We start from the raw sequence: 18,078 nt of genomic DNA, 5'->3' as shown, positions 1-18,078 counted from the left end.
ATGTGACTCCTCAATGGCCACCCCCATGAGGGGACCCTCCATATAGCATAAAACCGCTTTTATAAAGGTTACATAATGACTGGAGTATTTAAGGAGGGATGTGATGAACTGTGTGTAACTTCATTGAGTGCTGTTGATTTTGAGTTTTACCTGCCGAGAGTGTTTAAGTCCCTGACGCTGCTTGTATAAATTCTTGTTTACAGATTAATAATGTCTGGTCGTGGAAAGAAACTGGTGACCGCTGCTGCAAAGACCAAAACCTCTGTGTCCCGATCGACACGGGCGGGTCTTCAGTTCCCGGTAGGCCGCATCGCACGTCTCCTGCGGAAGGGAAACTTCGCCGCTCGTATCGGCTCTGGTGCGGCGGTCTATCTGACGGCGGTAATTGAGTATCTATGCGCAGAAGTGCTGGAGCTGGCGGGCAACGCAAGCCGTGACAACAAGAAAATGCGCATTGCTCCCCGTCACATCCAGCTGGCGGTGCGGAACGACGAGGAGCTGAACACCCTGCTTGGAGGCGTCACTATATCTGAAGGCGGCGTTCTGCCCAACATTCAGGCGCAGCTGCTGCCCAAGAAGACCAAAACCTCCAGCAAAGACGTCCAGTCACAAGACTTTTAAATCAATCTCTTTTTATTGTTTTAGCACTTAAACTGATTAATAAAGTTCCCTTTTCTTGACGTCTGTGTTTTTACTAACCCTGAAGATGGGGTTTTCCCCTTAAAGTCTGATGTCTAAGTTGAGACTTTTTATTCATTTCTTCACATAGAAATGGTGCATGTGATGAATTCATGGTACAATATTTGAATTTTGGCTGATGCTCTTATCCAAAGCGACTTACAGTGCACTTATTACAGGGACAATCCCCCCGGAGCAACCTGGAGTTAAGTGTCTTACTCAAGGACACAATGGTGGTGACTGTGGGGATCAAAGCAGCAACCTCCTGAGTACCAGTTATGTGCAACCCCCCCCCAAGACTGAACTTCTCAGTTACAAATGGCTTTTACCACCCCTGCATAATTCTGCTTCTAGATTTTGGTGCTGCCTTTAACACGGACCACAATTCGTTGGCTAGGTTAGAGAAGCATGTTTGCATTTTGTGGACTGGCAGTAGCATAGCTCTTATCACATGTTACACACGTGTAAACATGTTATCAGATTAGGCGTGCCACAGTGCTCCGTATTGGATGTTGTGCAACATCTGTTTACTCCTTTGAACCACGGTTTATTTTACACAATATTGGCATCTCACGTTCTTGAGCCAGTGCGGGACTGAGCCAGTTTCCCCAAAGGTTCATTACCATGTTTGCTCACTGGGAGCCTGAAGACCATTTATAAGGCTAATCATTTCCTGTAAGGAGACGAGCGGTTCCAGAGACTCTCGCATGAGACTGAGCACTTGCATTGAAATTTCAGGTTTTCTATCATATTTCCCAACATAAAACCAATGTCGAGTTTGTGTACCATTTATAATTCCGTAACATGACAATTGGTCAGGGGTCTGAATACTTTTGCAAGTCACCATATATAAAAGGCAATAACACTTGAATGTCCAAGTATTGGATTTTATTTTCTTATTTACTCACCTAGAACCCATCCCAGATGTGTATATCTTCAGCAGAACCAAAATGAAGATTTTTATAAGCACATTTGAGCTCTGTTTGTCCATACAATGGAAGATAATGGGTGCCATGACACTGCTGGCTGTTCGACGGTCCAAAAGTCACATTTACTCCAGTTGATCAATTAAAGTCTTCTGAAGAAATATTGAAATGGTAATTCAAACGTTTTTTACTTTAAAAACCGGAGTGGTGGTGGCATAGTGGGCACATAACTGGTACTCAGAAGGTTGCTGGTTTGATCCCCACAGTCACCACCATTGTGTCCTTGAGTAAGGCACTTAACTCCAGGTTGCTCCGGGGGGATTGTCCCTGTAATAAGTGACCTGTAAGTCCCTTTGGATAAAAGCGTCTGCCAAATGCATAAATGTAAATTGTTGCTTCTGTTCTCTGGCGTGAGGTTCACCCTGTTGTGAACGCCCCATTGCGCTTACATCACACAACAGCTCCGTGATGGGTCAACTGGTAACAGGAAGCGTTTTCAAAAAGTTAGTTTTAATTATTGACTTGTCTTACACATGTCGATTTGCTTCAGAAGACATTCATCGATCGACTCGGAGTCGTTTGGGTAACTTTTATGCTTCCTAAATGTGACTTTTGGACCGTCGAACAGCCAGCAGTGTCATGGCACCCATTTGCTTTCATTGTATGGACAAACAGAGCTCAAATGGGCTTATATAATGTGCTTATTAAGCTCCTGGATGCAGGTGGTGGCCCAGTCTTGGGCATCCACCACCTGACATTCATATTAGCACATGTATGTAGCACATGGTCAGAGTAACCACGAACCGCCTCCAGAGACTGTGTTTGCCAGTTTATATGGTAGTGTATTAGATGTTAGTAAAAGCGTCCCGCACCTACGATACAATTACGGTCATCACCTAACATATAGATGAATATCCCATTACAGAGACTAATGTGTGTACAGGCATGTGTCTAATTCAGATTTACACACATGATATTGGCTTTATCAGGTTAACACATGAAGATACAATCAGAGTAACATTCAATTCAGATAACTGCTGGAATATTCTTGTGCATGTCTACTCAATAACCAATAGTTATTTATTTATTTGTGCTTTGTGTAATCAAACACAGATGCCATATTTTAATATTTAACATGTTTGAATTTTATTTCAATATCTGTTTCAGATCAAACAAACCAAAAGACCCTCCAGACAGCAGCTGTATATGTCAAAGTTGACCAAATGCACAACATTGAACACGATTGCCACATCAAACGCTGCGGCGTGGTTCAGATGAGAACCTCCTGACAGTTCCTGTTCCCACAGCGACAGGGCAGCTCATGATCAGGCTCACTTCCTGCTTTGTAACTGTAGTTCCAGGTCAGTTCAGTTCCAGCTTTAATCATCCTGAGAAATGAAATCATCACATATAATAATGATAAAGTGCACGTGTGTTTCTGATCATGTGTTCTCTGTGCGGTTACTCAGGTGCAACTCTGACCTACTTCCTGTCATGAATCGAAACGCGCTGGTGAAGTCTGTGTCCCCGTTACATCGGATCATTTTATGTCATTCTAAATGAGGTTCCCAGAAACAGCTTATCAAGACCTCCGGCTCAGATCACTTCAAAACAAGAAGCCTATTTTTAGCACCATTAAGAGTTTCTGCAGTGTCACGTCTGTATGAGTGATGGTGGAGTGGTGGTGTAGTGGTCTAAACCACATAACTGGTAAACTGGTAATCAGAAGGTTGCTGGTTTGATCCCCACAGTCACCACCATTGTGTCCTTGAGTAAGACACTTAACTCCAGGTTGCTCTGGGGATTGTCCCTGTAATAAGTGCACTGTACGTCGCTTTGGATAAAAGCGTCTGCCAAATGCATTAAAAAAAAAAAAAAAGGTCTTTATGGTCAAGAGGTCTGTATGGTGTTTATGGTCAAGAGGTCTGTATGGTGTTTATGGTCAAGAGGTCTGTATGGTCAAGAGGTCTGTATGATCTTTATGGTCTTTATGGTCAAGAGGTCTGTATGGTCTTTATGGTCAAGAGGTCTGTATGGTCAAGAGGTCTGTATGATCTTTATGGTCTTTATGGTCAAGAGGTCTGTATGGTCAAGAGGTCTGTATGGTCTGTATGGTCTTTATGGTCAAGAGGTCTGTATGGTCTGTATGGTCTTTATGGTCAAGAGGTCTGTATGGTCAAGAGGTCTGTATGGTCTTTATGGTCAAGAGGTCTGTATGATCTTTATGGTCTGTATGGTCAAGAGGTCTGTATGATCTTTATGGTCTGTATGGTCAAGAGGTCTGTATGGTCTTTATGGTCAAGAGGTCTGTATGATCTTTATGGTCAAGAGGTCTGTATGATCTTTATGGTCTGTATGGTCAAGAGGTCTGTATGATCTTTATGGTCTGTATGGTCAAGAGGTCTGTATGGTCTTTATGGTCAAGAGGTCTGTATGATCTTTATGGTCTGTATGGTCAAGAGGTCTGTATGGTCTTTATGGTCAAGAGGTCTGTATGATCTTTATGGTCAAGAGGTCTGTATGATCTTTATGGTCTTTATGGTCAAGAGGTCTGTATGGTCAAGAGGTCTGTATGATCTTTATGGTCAAGAGGTCTGTATGGTCTTTATGGTCTGTATGGTCAAGAGGTCTGTATGGTCTTTATGGTCAAGAGGTCTGTATGGTCAAGAGGTATGTATGGTCTTTATGGTCAAGAGGTCTGTATGGTCAAGAGGTCTGTATGGTCAAGAGGTCTGTATGGTCTGTATGGTCTTTATGGTCAAGAGGTCTGTATGGTCTTTATGGTCTTTATGGTCAAGAGGTCTGTATGGTCAAGAGGTCTGTATGGTCTGTATGGTCAAGAGGTCTGTATGGTCTGTATGGTCTTTATGGTCAAGAGGTCTGTATGGTCTGTATGGTCTTTATGGTCAAGAGGTCTGTATGGTCAAGAGGTCTGTATGGTCTGTATGGTCAAGAGGTCTGTATGGTCTGTATGGTCTTTATGGTCAAGAGGTCTGTATGATCTTTATGGTCTGTATGGTCAAGAGGTCTGTATGATCTTTATGGTCTTTATGGTCAAGAGGTCTGTATGGTCTTTATGGTCAAGAGGTCTGTTTGGTCTTTATGGTCTTTATGGTCAAGAGGTCTGTATGATCTTTATGGTCAATAGGTCTGTATGGTCAAGAGGTCTTTATGGTCAAGAGGTCTGTATGATCTTTATGGTCTTTATGGTCAAGAGGTCTTTATGGTCTGTATGGTCAAGAGGTCTGTATGATCTTTATGGTCAATAGGTCTGTATGGTCAAGAGGTCTTTATGGTCAAGAGGTCTGTATGATCTTTATGGTCTTTATGGTCAAGAGGTCTTTATGGTCTGTATGGTCAAGAGGTCTGTATGATCTTTATGGTCAAGAGGTCTGTATGATCTTTATGGTCTTTATGGTCAAGAGGTCTGTATGATCTTTATGGTCCTTATGGTCAAGAGGTCTGTATGATCTTTATGGTCTGTATGGTCAAGAGGTCTGTATGGTCAAGAGGTCTGTATGATCTTTATGGTCAAGAGGTCTGTATGATCTTTATGGTCTGTATGGTCAAGAGGTCTGTATGATCTTTATGGTCTTTATGGTCAAGAGGTCTGTATGGTCTTTATGGTCAAGAGGTCTGTTTGGTCTTTATGGTCTTTATGGTCAAGAGGTCTGTATGATCTTTATGGTCAATAGGTCTGTATGGTCAAGAGGTCTTTATGGTCAAGAGGTCTGTATGATCTTTATGGTCTTTATGGTCAAGAGGTCTTTATGGTCAAGAGGTCTGTATGGTCAAGAGGTCTGTATGGTCTGTATGGTCAAGAGGTCTGTATGGTCTTTATGGTCAAGAGGTCTGTATGGTCAAGAGGTCTGTATGGTCTTTATGGTCAAGAGGTCTGTATGATCTATATGGTCAAGAGGTCTGTATGGTCAAGAGGTCTTTATGGTCAACAGAGTCTGTTGCTTGACACATACAGACACTTTTGGCACACTCACTAGGGTCTGAAGATATGAAGACATGATGTTCCCCTAAATAAATCTGGTTACTGTAGACACTAAGGGATGACCTTCTGGAAAATGATTAAAAATGATGTTCATAACAGAACTGAACAGTTGCTAGAGAAATACTTTTGATTTCATTCAATTAGTTTTATACCTGTGTGTAAAGTGTCGAATAAAACACTAAAGTTTTATATGAATTGAATCTTTGATCCTGTTATTAAAAACGTCCACTGGAACACACCAGCAGACTTACAGCATGAGCACTGACATGTACACATACATGTATCAAAGATTTATACCTGTAAAACTGTTTTATTATTTGTTGTAATGTATCATGATTAATCACAGAAATCTGTGCGATAGTTCAAGTTTTATACTATAGAAATAAGGCAGTTATACATGTTAATATTAACTATTTTTAAATTATACTGATTAAAAACATGTATTTCTTTACTGTAATATAGTGAAACTGAAATAAGAAGAACTTTATGGGGGGAATGTGTGTCATGATGTAATTGTCAAAAAATATCAATGCAAAAAAAACAAAAAGAAAACAACCTTAAATGGTCCTAAAAATAGGCTTCACATTTTGAAATACATATTTTCATATACATGTCTTTGTATGTACAAATATAATATATAATGTTTTTGTGTGTGTGTGTGTATATATATATATATATATACTGTGTGCGCACGCGCACACACACACACGTATGCACACGCACACACACACTCGTATGTACACACACATACATCCACTCACACTCGTATGTACACACACACACACACACACACACACACACACACACGTACACACACACACACACACACACACACACACTCGTATGTACACACACACACACACACACACACACACACACACTCAAACACACACGTATGTACGTACACACACACTCGTATGTACACACGTACACACACACACACACACACACACACACACACACACACACACACACACACACACACACACACACTCGTATGTACACACACATAAACACACGCGCACACACTCGTATGTACACGCACACACTTACACTCGTATACACGTACGCGCGCACACACTTTAAATATTTATGTAAATCTCAGGAAAACTTCCAGGACATTTCACGCCCATATGACAAATAAACATACCGTACATGCATTTCAGATTTATTTATGGGGTAAAATGACCAGGATGTATTCATGACATTCAGTCTCATTAACATACACATGAATATTAGAGTGAGTGATGACATCACAATCCTGAGATCACTCTCACCTGTTTGTGAAGAAGGCAGCGATGGGGAATTTCTTATTGTGTGTGTCAGTAAAGACGTTCTGGATGAACAGGTTTGGATCACAGCTGTGCTGTAGTGAGAAACAGAATTCAGATCGGCTCCTTCTGGATGTTTCTTTATTAGTGATGTCACACTGACAGCTTCCATGAAGCCAAGATCAAATAATATATTATTTTGATATATGATCGATTTGATAAAGACTCTTTCTGCTGATTCAGTGGTCTTTATGTTAAGTTGCTGTTTGTAAGTTGCTGTAAAGGATCTCTCACACATACAATTAACTTTAATATCTGCAATTTATTCAATTTTCAGCATTGTTTCTGGAAACTGAACTTTTGAAAAGAAGAAAGCAGAACTGCTAATCTGAACTCATGAATCTATCAATAATCAAGACTTGATTAAATCTCTTCTTACATTGGATCTGAGGAATAGTAAGTGTCGAGTAAATGGATAAATCTGTGACATCATACTATTACATTACTGTATGCATGTGTAAATGTACATAGTGCTGTTACGGACACTTACATTAATGAATCTAGCCACGTTTCCTTCTTTAGAAGCATCGAGGTAATAAACATCATCGCCACAGATCTGACTGAGTTTATTTAGCGTGTCTGTTGTTTTCTCAGTGCCGTCATTGAGTCCGTTTGATTCAGTTAATCTGGGCTTCTTCCTCGAAACCTCTTCACACGGCTCTACAAACACCACAAATATCTCATGAACTCCTGTAAAACAGTGCTGATCATTATAGAACATGACATTAGTAACGGTTTACCTGTCTCACTGCAGTCTGGCAATGTAACGGTTAACAGTTGCTGGTCCTAAAACAGGAAGTGACATCAGTTCAAGACATGAACACACAACTGTCATTAGTGGATTTACAGTCAATAGCACATGTGCAAGTGATCGACATGTACCGTTTCAGCTGCTTGAGGCTAATTGAATTAGACGTGCTCTCAGTGATTGTTCTGCTAATTTCTACATTTTGAACCAGAAAGAAATCATAACAGTAAAGAGTATTTGTGAAAAATCTGTTTAAATTGATGCATGAGCACCGCCAGGTTGAGATCACATGACCAGATGAATATTAATCTCTTTTTGTGCTGCAACAACTAAGGATCAGTAAAATCATTTTAATCAAGAGTGAAAATAATCGACATCGAGTCAGAAATGTATGGCAGGCTGCACGAGTCGGTGTTTGTAGCTTGCTAGCCTGATTAGCATTGCTTATCCTTATACGTTCAACGTTGCCATTTTACTGCGTGCTTCATTTTTTTCCAATTTTCTACTGATTCAACTGGGTGTATTTTACAGCGTGCACCAGTTTGTCTCTTTTTTTATTTTATTTATTTCCGCTTGTCTACATCTTGCACCTTGACTGCGTGCATTCCTTTTCTCCTCTGATGCAATAATACTATCCATGTAAAACACAATCTCAAACCTCTGCTGATCAGAAATGACATCGAACCACATCAATCCCAAACCCTCACCGATCAAGAACAACCATAACAACAACAACAAACAACTGCAGTAAGTCATTCCATCTCCTCAAGTTATCTCTTCCTTCATTGCATGCCACATGTTTACTATAGCTTCTTCCGTCAGCAGTGAGGGATTTACATGTGATAAATGTAAGGAATTAGCCAGGCTGACAGAGAAAGTAAACCATCCAAACGTTAGTGAGAAAGAAAAGATGGGAGATACTGTTTTGAATGCAGGCGGGTACAAGGAGCAACACACACACTTTGGTTCCAGATATTGAGCCCCCACAGCAGGGCGTTTGGGAGACGTCTCTGCAGCATACTCACTTAGCAAAGCGACACCACTCTCCTGTTCCTGTTACAGTTTCCAATCAATTCTCCCCACTCAGTGATGCACCCACTGAGGATCATGTTGAAAGAGCCCTTGTTATTGGTGATTCTATTGTAAGGAACGTGGAAATAGAGACTCCAGCCAACATTGTTAAATGCATTTCGGGGGCTCGAGCGTCTGACATCAGATCAAATTTACAAGTGCTGTCTAATGCTAAATGTACATTTTCTCCATTATGTCCAGCTCCGTTCCTGCTTTGTGTCGGACTCCACTTCTACATGTTTCTGAGTGATGACAACAATATACAACTTGTGCTAGCCAGACATCACTCCAGTCTTCAGAGGATGAACTGATGCCAACTCCAACCAGAAGACATGAGATACTTCATATGCCACTGCCCGAACCTTGGACTTAGGATAGACCTCTCTGAAATTACCGGCCAGGTTGAACTGCGTTTCACATCCCTGATCTCTGCCTGCATCACCTCGATCTATTGATGGACTACGCTCTTATAATGGAATATATAGACTAACATATGCCAACAAAAGCCTTCATCAGCCAATTAACAAGGACAATTGCATCTATGTGAACTTCTGCAGTTAATCTAGGATGAACTTCAAAAGACATTGATCATTAATCTTACAGTTCAAACACAATCTGTTAAACACTGACCCTTAACACTTAGTTTAATAATTTTAAACCATGATTTTAACTATACACAAGTAATATTTACATTATATTCATGATGTTAGTCAGAGGGCAACTGGCCCCCACAGTGAGTCTGGTTTAGGGTTAGGGTGGGGTTAGTCAGAGGGGAACTGGCCCCCACAGTGAGTCTGGTTTAGGGTTAGGGTGGGGTTAGTCAGAGGGAACTGGCCCCCACAGTGAGTCTGGTTTAGGGTTAGGGTGGGGTTAGTCAGAGGGAACTGGCCCCCACAGTGAGTCTGGTTTAGGGTTAGGGTGGGGTTAGTCAGAGGGAACTGACCCCCACAGTGAGTCTGGTTTAGGGTTAGGGTGGGGTTTGTCAGAGGGAACTGGCCCCCACAGTGAGTCTGGTTTAGGGTTAGGGTGGGGTTAGTCAGAGGGAACTGGCCCCCACAGTGAGTCTGGTTTAGGGTTAGGGTGGGGTTAGTCAGAGGGAACTGACCCCCACAGTGAGTCTGGTTTAGGGTTAGGGTGGGGTTGGTCAGAGGGGAACTGGCCCCCACAGTGAGTCTGGGTTAGGGTGGGGTTAGTCAGAGGGAACTGGCCCCCACAGTGAGTCTGGTTTAGGGTTAGGGTGGGGTTAGTCAGAGGGGAACTGGCCCCCACAGTGAGTCTGGTTTAGGGTTAGGGTGGGGTTAGTCAGAGGGGAACTGGCCCCCACAGCGAGTCTGGTTTAGGGTTAGGGTGGGGTTAGTCAGAGGGGAACTGGCCCCCACAGCGAGTCTGGTTTAGGGTTAGGGTGGGGTTAGTCAGAGGAGAACTGGCCCCCACAGCGAGTCTGGTTTAGGGTTAGGGTGGGGTTAGTCAGAGGGGAACTGGCCCCCACAGTGAGTCTGGTTTAGGGTTAGGGTGGGGTTAGTCAGAGGGGAACTGGCCCCCACAGTGAGTCTGGTTTAGGGTTAGGGTGGGGTTAGTCATAGGAGAACTGGCCCCCACAGTGAGTCTGGTTTAGGATTAGGGTGGGGTTAGTCAGAGGGGAACTGGCCCCCACAGTGAGTCTGGTTTAGGATTAGGGTGGGGTTAGTCAGAGGGGAACTGGCCCCCACAGTGAGTCTGGTTTAGGATTAGGGTGGGGTTAGTCAGAGGGGAACTGGCCCCCACAGTGAGTCTGGTTTCTCCCAAGATTATTTTTCTAAAGTTCAATTAACTCGATAACGCTTGCTTGTGCTTTAACATGCTCGATGATGCCTATATTAAAAGCATTGGACCCCATTGACTTGCATTGTATAATATACATTCACATATCTCCATTAAATTTTCTTCGTTTGTGCTCCACAGAAGAATGAATGGTGTAAGGGTCAGTAAATGATGAGAGAATGACCATTTCTGTGCAAACTATTCCTTTAAATGGGATTGTGTGACCATCAATATTCACGATTAGTTAATTCCAGCGGCTGTAATCGCAATCTTTCACAATAAACAACAAATACTAATGAGTGCACCTTTAAAACATGAGCAGGTAATGAATGTTATAGTGTGCACTAGTGTAATCACTCTGTACTGAAGACCTTGTGTGAAGCGTGCGGTCCGTCGGTTTCCAGACTCTGTGCGGGCTGATCGGCCGGTCTCTGAATCACAGGAACATACAGCGGCGGCGAGCGGTCCAGAGTCTCTGTGACGGTCTCTTTCACACCTGAGGGAAGCGTCCACTCCTCCACCACCTCCACTTCATCATCCGACACAAGCTCTCGGCTCTTAGGAGCGGCCGGCTCCTCCACATTCTGCTCCAGTCTGAGCACCACACCTGCAGACAGACAGATTCTGACATCAATGTACACACAGTCAATGTGCTGTTAAAATTGGAAAGAAAATAACAGATTTGAGGTGAGGAGTGAGACAGTTTAAGCCTGCAGCTGAGACAGCTGCAGTTTAAGCCCCACCCTCTTCAACGTTTACATCAACCAATTGGCTAATATACTAGAACATTCTCCCATTCGAGGTCTCACTCTACATGACACAGAAATAAAGTGTCTCTATGCAGATGACCTGGTTCTCCTGTCACCCACTAAAGAGGGGCTTCAGGACAGCCTGAATCTGCTGGCGGGTTACGGTCAGTCCTGGGCCCTGACAGTCAACCACCAAAAAACAAAAGTCATGATTTTCCAAAAATGTTCCAGATCTCAGGGACTAACACACACATTCACACAGAACCATTGAAACTACACAAACATACACTTACCTCGGCCTGACACTCACTCCAGCAGGTAACTTTACTTTGGCTGTGAATGAACTCAAAGAGAAAGCTCAAAGGGCTTCTATGCCATTAAAAGATCAATTCAAATTTGGCTTAAACGTTTCAAATCAATAATTGAACCAATTGCATTATATGGCAGTGAAGTGTGGGGTCCACCTATAAAATTTGACTTTGTAAATTGGGAAAAACATCCCATTGAAACTCTGCATTCAGAATTTTTCAAAAGAATACTCAAAGTTCAAAGAAAAACACCAAACAATGGATGCAGGGCAGAATTAGGCCAATACCCTCTCCTTCTAAACATCCAAAAAAGAGCCATCAAATTCTGGAAACACCTAAAAACAAGTGACCCCAACACATACCATTACAAAGCCCTAAAACACCAAGAGCTGAGCGGGGCAAGGAGTCCCCTCCGAGATCAGACGACCTCAGGACAAACTCTCAATCATTCGGACCAACCAAATTATAAAGACGTCACCAATTGGACAAACACCATTAAAAATCAGCACAAGTTGGAATGTTATTCGGCACTAAATCGAGAGTACACCGTGGCAAACTACCTGAGCACGGTGACTGATGTGAATTTAAGAAAAGCATTGAGGATGTACAGACTCAGCGAGCACAGTCTGGCCGTAGAGATGGGGCGGCGCAGACAGACGTGGGTATCCCGTGAGGAGAGACTGTGCTCCCACTGCCATCTGGGAATGATGGAGACAGAGCTGCACTTCCTCACAGAATGCCCAAAATATGAAACCATCAGAAACCAATATTATCCCAAAATTATCAAAGTATTTCCCCAATTTAATAATCGCACCCCATCTGAAAAACTCCCCTTTATTCTGGGCGAAAAAGCTGAATGTGCAAATATAGCAGCAAGATATGAAGCATCCTGTCATCTCCTGAGGGACAACCAGAACTAAAGAATGATCATTCATAAATATATTATTAAAAATGTTATTTAACCCCCACCCCCCACCTCTCACCACACATGAATGTACATAATGTTTAATTCAGTTTATAGTTCATCAGTTAAAGTTAACTTGAAACATAATTAATCATAATAATTTTTATTATCTGTTTTTCTTTAATGACTTTCAATGTTTTCCTTTTATATTTGCTTGATCAAATCACAATTCAATTGGTCTAAACTATTTTATATGTTGTTTTAAAAAGCTTTGGCAATACAAAATGTACTTTTGTCATGCCAATAAATTGAATTGAATAGAATTGTGAGATCAGGAGGTACTCATCGGGACTTTCATAGGGATGATTTCAACTGCATAGAACTCACAGACTAGATGCAGCGCAACACCTAGAACAGACTGTAGAGGTTCTGAAACACACTTTTCAAAGTTGACGTTGTTTTTACGGTCTTAAAACGCAGCGTTGTGCAAAACGCTGAAAGAACAGCTGGTCGAAGATGTCTCGTGCAATGTTACATATAAAAACAGAGACGGAGCGCAGATGAATGTCCATCACTGAAATGAGCAATAAACATCACTGTAAAGTAGGAAATAAATATACCTGCATAAATACAAACAAAGGTTCCCTTGTCCAGGTCGTCACGGCAACGCACGGCCCAGCCGCGGTCAACCGTACGAAACACCTGCAGCCTCACGCGCAGTCCTCTCTGAACCACGCGGTTCTGACAGCGACTCTTTTCACATCCGCACCACGGGCCGCACTCAAACAACCTGACACAAAAACACACACCGCTTTAGAGGCGGAGCCAAACATTTTCTTTAAAATCACATGCACTGATGAATTATACAGGAACATGCATCAAGAAATAAACAGTGATTTCATGTTTACTTTAAAAACAACAAAAAAGAAACATGCTGAATGACTGAATCCACCTGCACATGTCTCAAATAACATCATGTGATGATTATCAGTCTCCACAGTTTCAGTTTATATAAAAAAAATACAATTCTGTCATTATTTACTCACAAACATAAAAGGAGAATTATTTAAAGCAGTTCTTTTCCATTCAATGACTGTAAAGCTCCAAAAATGACAAAAAAACATGAAAGCTTAATAATACCTTAGACTTGGAGGACAGGCTGGGAACTAGGTTTTGCGTTCTAACGTTATTGTGAGGGAATACAAACTATTGCTTTGTAAATGTATATTATAATGTACACTCACCTAAAGGATTATTAGGAACACCTGTTCAATTTCTCATTAATGCAATTATCTAATCATCCAATCACATGGCAGTTGCTTCAATGCATTTAGGGGTGTGGTCCTGGTCAAGACAATCTCCTGAACTCCAAACTGAATGTCAGAATGGAAAAGAAAGGTGATTTAAGCAATTTTGAGCGTGGCATGGTTGTTGGTGCCAGACGGGCCGGTCTGAGTATTTCACAATCTGCTCAGTTACTGGGATTTTCACGCACAACCATTTCTAGGGTTTACAAAGAATGGTGTGAAAAGGAAAAACATCCAATATGCGGCAGTCCTGTGGGCTGAAAATGCCTTGTTGATGCTAGAGGTCAGAGGAGAATGGGCCGACTGATTCAAGCTGATAGAAGAGCAACTTTGCCTGAAATAACCACTCGTTACAACCGAGGTATGCAGCAAAGCATTTGTGAAGCCACAACACGCACAACCTTGAGGCGGATGGGCTACAACAGCAGAAGACCCCACCGGGTACCACTCATCTCCACTACAAATAGGAAAAAGAGGCTACAATTTGCAAGAGCTCACCAAAATTGGACAGTTGAAGACTGGAAAAATGTTGCCTGGTCTGATGAGTCTCGATTTCTGTTGAGACATTCAGATGGTAGAGTCAGAATTTGGCGTAAACAGAATGAGAACATGGATCCATCATGCCTTGTTACCACTGTGCAGGCTGGTGGTGGTGGTGTAACGGTGTGGGGGATGTTTTCTTGGCACACTTTAGGCCCCTTAGTGCCAATTGGGCATCGTTTAAATGCCACGGCCTACCTGAGCATTGTTTCTGACCATGTCCATCCCTTTATGGCCACCATGTACCCATCCTCTGATGGCTACTTCCAGCAGGATAATGCACCATGTCACAAAGCTCGAATCATTTCAAATTGGTTTCTTGAACATGACAATGAGTTCACTGTACTAAAATGGCCCCCACAGTCACCAGATCTCAACCCAATAGAGCATCTTTGGGATGTGGTGGAACGGGAGCTTCGTGCCCTGGATGTGCATCCCACAAATCTCCATCAACTGCAAGATGCTATCCTATCAATATGGGCCAACATTTCTAAAGAATGCTTTCAGCACCTTGTTGAATCAATGCCACGTAGAATTAAGGCAGTTCTGAAGGCGAAAGGGGGTCAAACACAGTATTAGTATGTGTTCCTAATAATCCTTTAGGTGAGTGTATATTATGAACTGAACTATTGCGCATCTACATCTGAGATGTTGTTCGTGAGTAGCGCTCCAATATGGCGCACCGCTGTGAAGGCTAAAGATAGCCGCGAGTGTGTGTAAACAGAGCAGCGGCATTCACTGACGTGCTGGAGCTACACATACTATATATTTACTTATTAAACAGTGTTTTGTGATTCACAGACCTGTCGCACGTCTTCAAGTGTCTTTGAATCAAACGCACGAGTCATATGAACTACTTTGTGTTTTTATGGTTCTTTTGTGAAAAAGGACTTCAATTTGGGTCTGAAAAATGTCATCCAGGTTTGAAACAACATGAGGGTGAGTAAATGATGACAGAATGTATTAGGTGATCTATCCCGGTTTGTTTTAGTGTATCTCAACACACCTAACCAGAGCCAACTAATATCCAACTCACCCCGTCCGGACAGCCTCATTCAGCCGCAGGTGTTTGTATGAATGTGCATCTGCTTTGAGAGTGAGCTGAAGACAAGCGCAGGTCTGCACGTCTGCGCAGCCGTCTGTGCAGTCGCAGCACGCTGAGAAAAACGGAGCTGCGCTGAGGAAGCAGCCATGCGGCCAACGGTCTTTACGGTAGCGAAACTCTTTCGGCCGAAGCCCGTCGACGTCATTAAACAGCGCGATGGGAACCGGTTCGATGCCACGGCTGAGGTCTCGCTCCATCAGGACCGCCGGAGCAACTCCAGCGAGTGCATGTGACAGCGCCTGATGATCTGGGACGATCTGCGGGTTAAATGTGAAATTGTCCGGCTGCAGAATGCCAAGACTGTTGGACTGCAACAGGAAGTGCAGCACATCCTCCGTCGAGCGCAGACTCCGCCCACATGGCGCTTTATAAAGCACGTCTCCGTCCTGACATTCCGATGGGTGGTCATTCAGCTCTGCAGACACACGGATCCGGGCGCACTGGCGCTGAAACTGGCACAGCATTGGCACTCGTAATGGGTTGTGACCCAGGAAGCGGTCAGCGTGAGCGGGCAGCCGGGGGACACAGGCCGGGCTGCAGTCGTGTGGTTGGTACAAGAGCGTGGCGGGTGATTTGGGCTCTTCAGAACAGAAGCTGAGAGGAGACAGCAGCGCAGACGGGTCGTAGGAACACACGGCTTCAGGTCGACCGGCGGATGACATCTGGCTGTAGTCTGAACTCCACTCATCCTTCGAGTTCCTGCACATGTGTCATAGGAGAACAGCAGAGACAGATGAGTGTAGAACCTGCAACACTTCAAGGGAAAGTTCACAGAAACATTTTGTCATGATTTACTGTCAAAGGAGATGTTACACTGAAGATCAAACTTGGGATTTAAGGAATCCATCTTCAATCGTTCAAATGAAGATCTTTGTGTATTTGTAACTAGATTAGAATATTAAAAACATATTAAAGGGGTCATGGCATCTTTTGACATATAAGAGGTCATTATTTAAACATACTGTAAGTTTCAGAACTCTGCCAAAAAGTGCATTTGTTGAAACTAATCTGCCAAAACGACTCGTTCTCGACTTCCTCATTGTGATGTCACACTATGATTGACATTTGCATCTGACCACCTCCACAACTACACATCAATAACAGGGGTGTAAATCAGACGTTTCATCAAGATGCGCTCGCACATCGGTCTGGAACGCCCGGTCGATGCGCTCACGCCGATACAGTCACCGGTCTGGAGCTCGTGTTTCAAGGAGCGCCCGGTCGACACGCTCAATGGATCGTTACACCCCTAATCAACACCTACTTTACCTTTAAGGACTTCTGTAGCCCCGCCCAGAATGGCAAATAGAGTCAATCAAGAGCAGAGAGCCAATCACAAAAGTGGGCATGTACTGTCACATCTTAAAAGGAGAAGCAGCACCAAAACAGAGTTTTTCTGACAAAGGGTTTAAAATGTTATATAAATATATGACTTTGAGCAAAAACGTTACTATTATTAAGTGAGCCTTAAAGAACATATTAAAATGCATGCCATGACCCCTTTAAGAACATCAGACGCTATGAAATAAATAACTCATTACGGAGGCAAACATTGTGAATTGTAGAAGTGTTTTTGTCACTTTGGGTGGCGTTTCGCTGCTTCTATGCAGCTTGTTTGAGTTTTGCATGAGAAAGAAGTACTTTCTGCAGTGTCTAAAATCACTCTGATGATGCCAAACCTTGAGCTGTCCTTCTGGAGCACTTCCTCTGTCCCGACACCGTTCCTCAACCTGTCAGGACTCTGAGACTCTGACACAGTCACTGTCAGTATATCTGAAACACAACAGTCACACACTGAACAATATGATGATGAAGCAGCTGTGGTGTAGGTCAGAGGAGCACAAACCTTCATCGATCAGCACTTCTTCAATGGTATCAGCCCTTTCCACAGTCAGTTCAGAGTCTAGAATGATCTTCATCGCCTGAACATACTCTGTAACATCACATGAGTGCAGGTTATAGTGAATAACATCTAGAAATAAATATAAATGAGAGGTGTGTGTGTGTGTGTGTGTGTGTGTGTGTGTGTGTGTGTGTTTGCCTTTGTCTGTGGCAGTGTTTGTTCTTATAGCTTCTCTCAAGTGATGCAGTAAATCCAGCAGTTCATCAAACACTGAATCAACATCCACATCCTCCCAGAAGATCTGTGCTCTCTCTGAAACACATCATCAGATTCTGATCAATAATCAATCATCACATCACATATATCGATTAGTAATGATCATCTTACCTGACTCCATCTGGATCATCTCTCTGTATGATCGATTATATGCTGCAGTAAATGATTGATCAAACACCACAATAAAGATTAATTTACATAATTGAAAGAATATTCTCACGATTGAAGACCTACACAACAATACCGCGAATGAAAATCTGAGTGAAACTCACAACTGCGTTACTTAGCAACAAAACGATGCAAGCGATATATTAAAAACATAATCAAAATGAAGAAACGTAGATGCAAACTGTATAAAAATACCAAATGTATTACGTATAAGACTTCATTAAATCCACACGAGAATCACCCACAATTCACTTCTCTCGTGTTGTTTGATTTGCGAATCGGTTCTTTTGAATGATTCATTCGAGTCGATTCACTCAGGCG

The 18,078-nt window shown here is 42.7% G+C and overlaps 2 protein-coding genes across 4 annotated transcripts; one reads left to right on the top strand and one right to left on the bottom strand.

The window, feature by feature from the left end:
- The first annotated feature begins 210 nt into the window (after positions 1 to 210).
- On the top strand, positions 211 to 621 carry LOC127643682 (histone H2A, sperm). The gene has a single exon (XM_052126496.1). It carries the CDS (start codon positions 211 to 213, stop codon positions 619 to 621), a length of 411 nt encoding a protein of 136 aa, XP_051982456.1.
- A 2,107-nt stretch (positions 622 to 2,728) lies between these two features.
- On the bottom strand, positions 2,729 to 18,019 carry setdb2 (SET domain bifurcated histone lysine methyltransferase 2). Of its 3 annotated transcripts, none has more exons than XM_052126438.1 (12): positions 17,953 to 18,019; positions 17,701 to 17,742; positions 17,512 to 17,625; positions 17,317 to 17,403; positions 17,150 to 17,243; positions 15,402 to 16,169; positions 13,139 to 13,308; positions 10,929 to 11,164; positions 7,679 to 7,724; positions 7,429 to 7,598; positions 6,885 to 6,973; positions 2,729 to 2,992 (listed from the first exon to the last, which is right to left on the bottom strand). In XM_052126438.1, the coding sequence occupies exons 2-12, from the start codon at positions 17,717 to 17,719 to the stop codon at positions 2,875 to 2,877; spliced, it is 1,911 nt and encodes a 636-aa protein (XP_051982398.1). In that variant the 5' UTR covers positions 17,720 to 17,742; positions 17,953 to 18,019; the 3' UTR covers positions 2,729 to 2,874. The 3 variants fall into 3 exon arrangements, with proteins under 3 accessions (XP_051982398.1, XP_051982399.1, XP_051982397.1); XM_052126439.1 differs by having other exon boundaries at positions 17,965 to 18,016; XM_052126437.1 differs by having other exon boundaries at positions 2,730 to 2,992; positions 17,701 to 18,011.
- Positions 18,020 to 18,078: the final 59 nt, after the last annotated feature.

This window comes from Xyrauchen texanus, chromosome 5 (genome assembly GCF_025860055.1).
Source record: "Xyrauchen texanus isolate HMW12.3.18 chromosome 5, RBS_HiC_50CHRs, whole genome shotgun sequence".
Taxonomy (NCBI): Eukaryota; Metazoa; Chordata; class Actinopteri; order Cypriniformes; family Catostomidae; genus Xyrauchen; species Xyrauchen texanus.
The sequence above is the reverse complement of the archived record's forward strand: the minus strand, read 5'-3'. Positions and strand labels throughout refer to the sequence as shown.

Bases quoted from the DNA above. Each gene is read 5' to 3' on its own strand.
- LOC127643682 (XM_052126496.1), top strand. From the start codon at position 211: ATGTCTGGTCGTGGAAAGAAACTGGTGACCGCTGCTGCAAAGACCAAA.
- setdb2 (XM_052126438.1), bottom strand. The intron at 17,244-17,316 runs GTTTGTGCTCCT...GTTGTGTTTCAG, and splicing joins AGAAGTGCTGATCGATGAAG to ATATACTGACAGTGACTGTG. The intron at 11,165-13,138 runs GTATATTTATTT...GTCTGTCTGCAG, and splicing joins CTTTGTTTGTATTTATGCAG to GTGTGGTGCTCAGACTGGAG.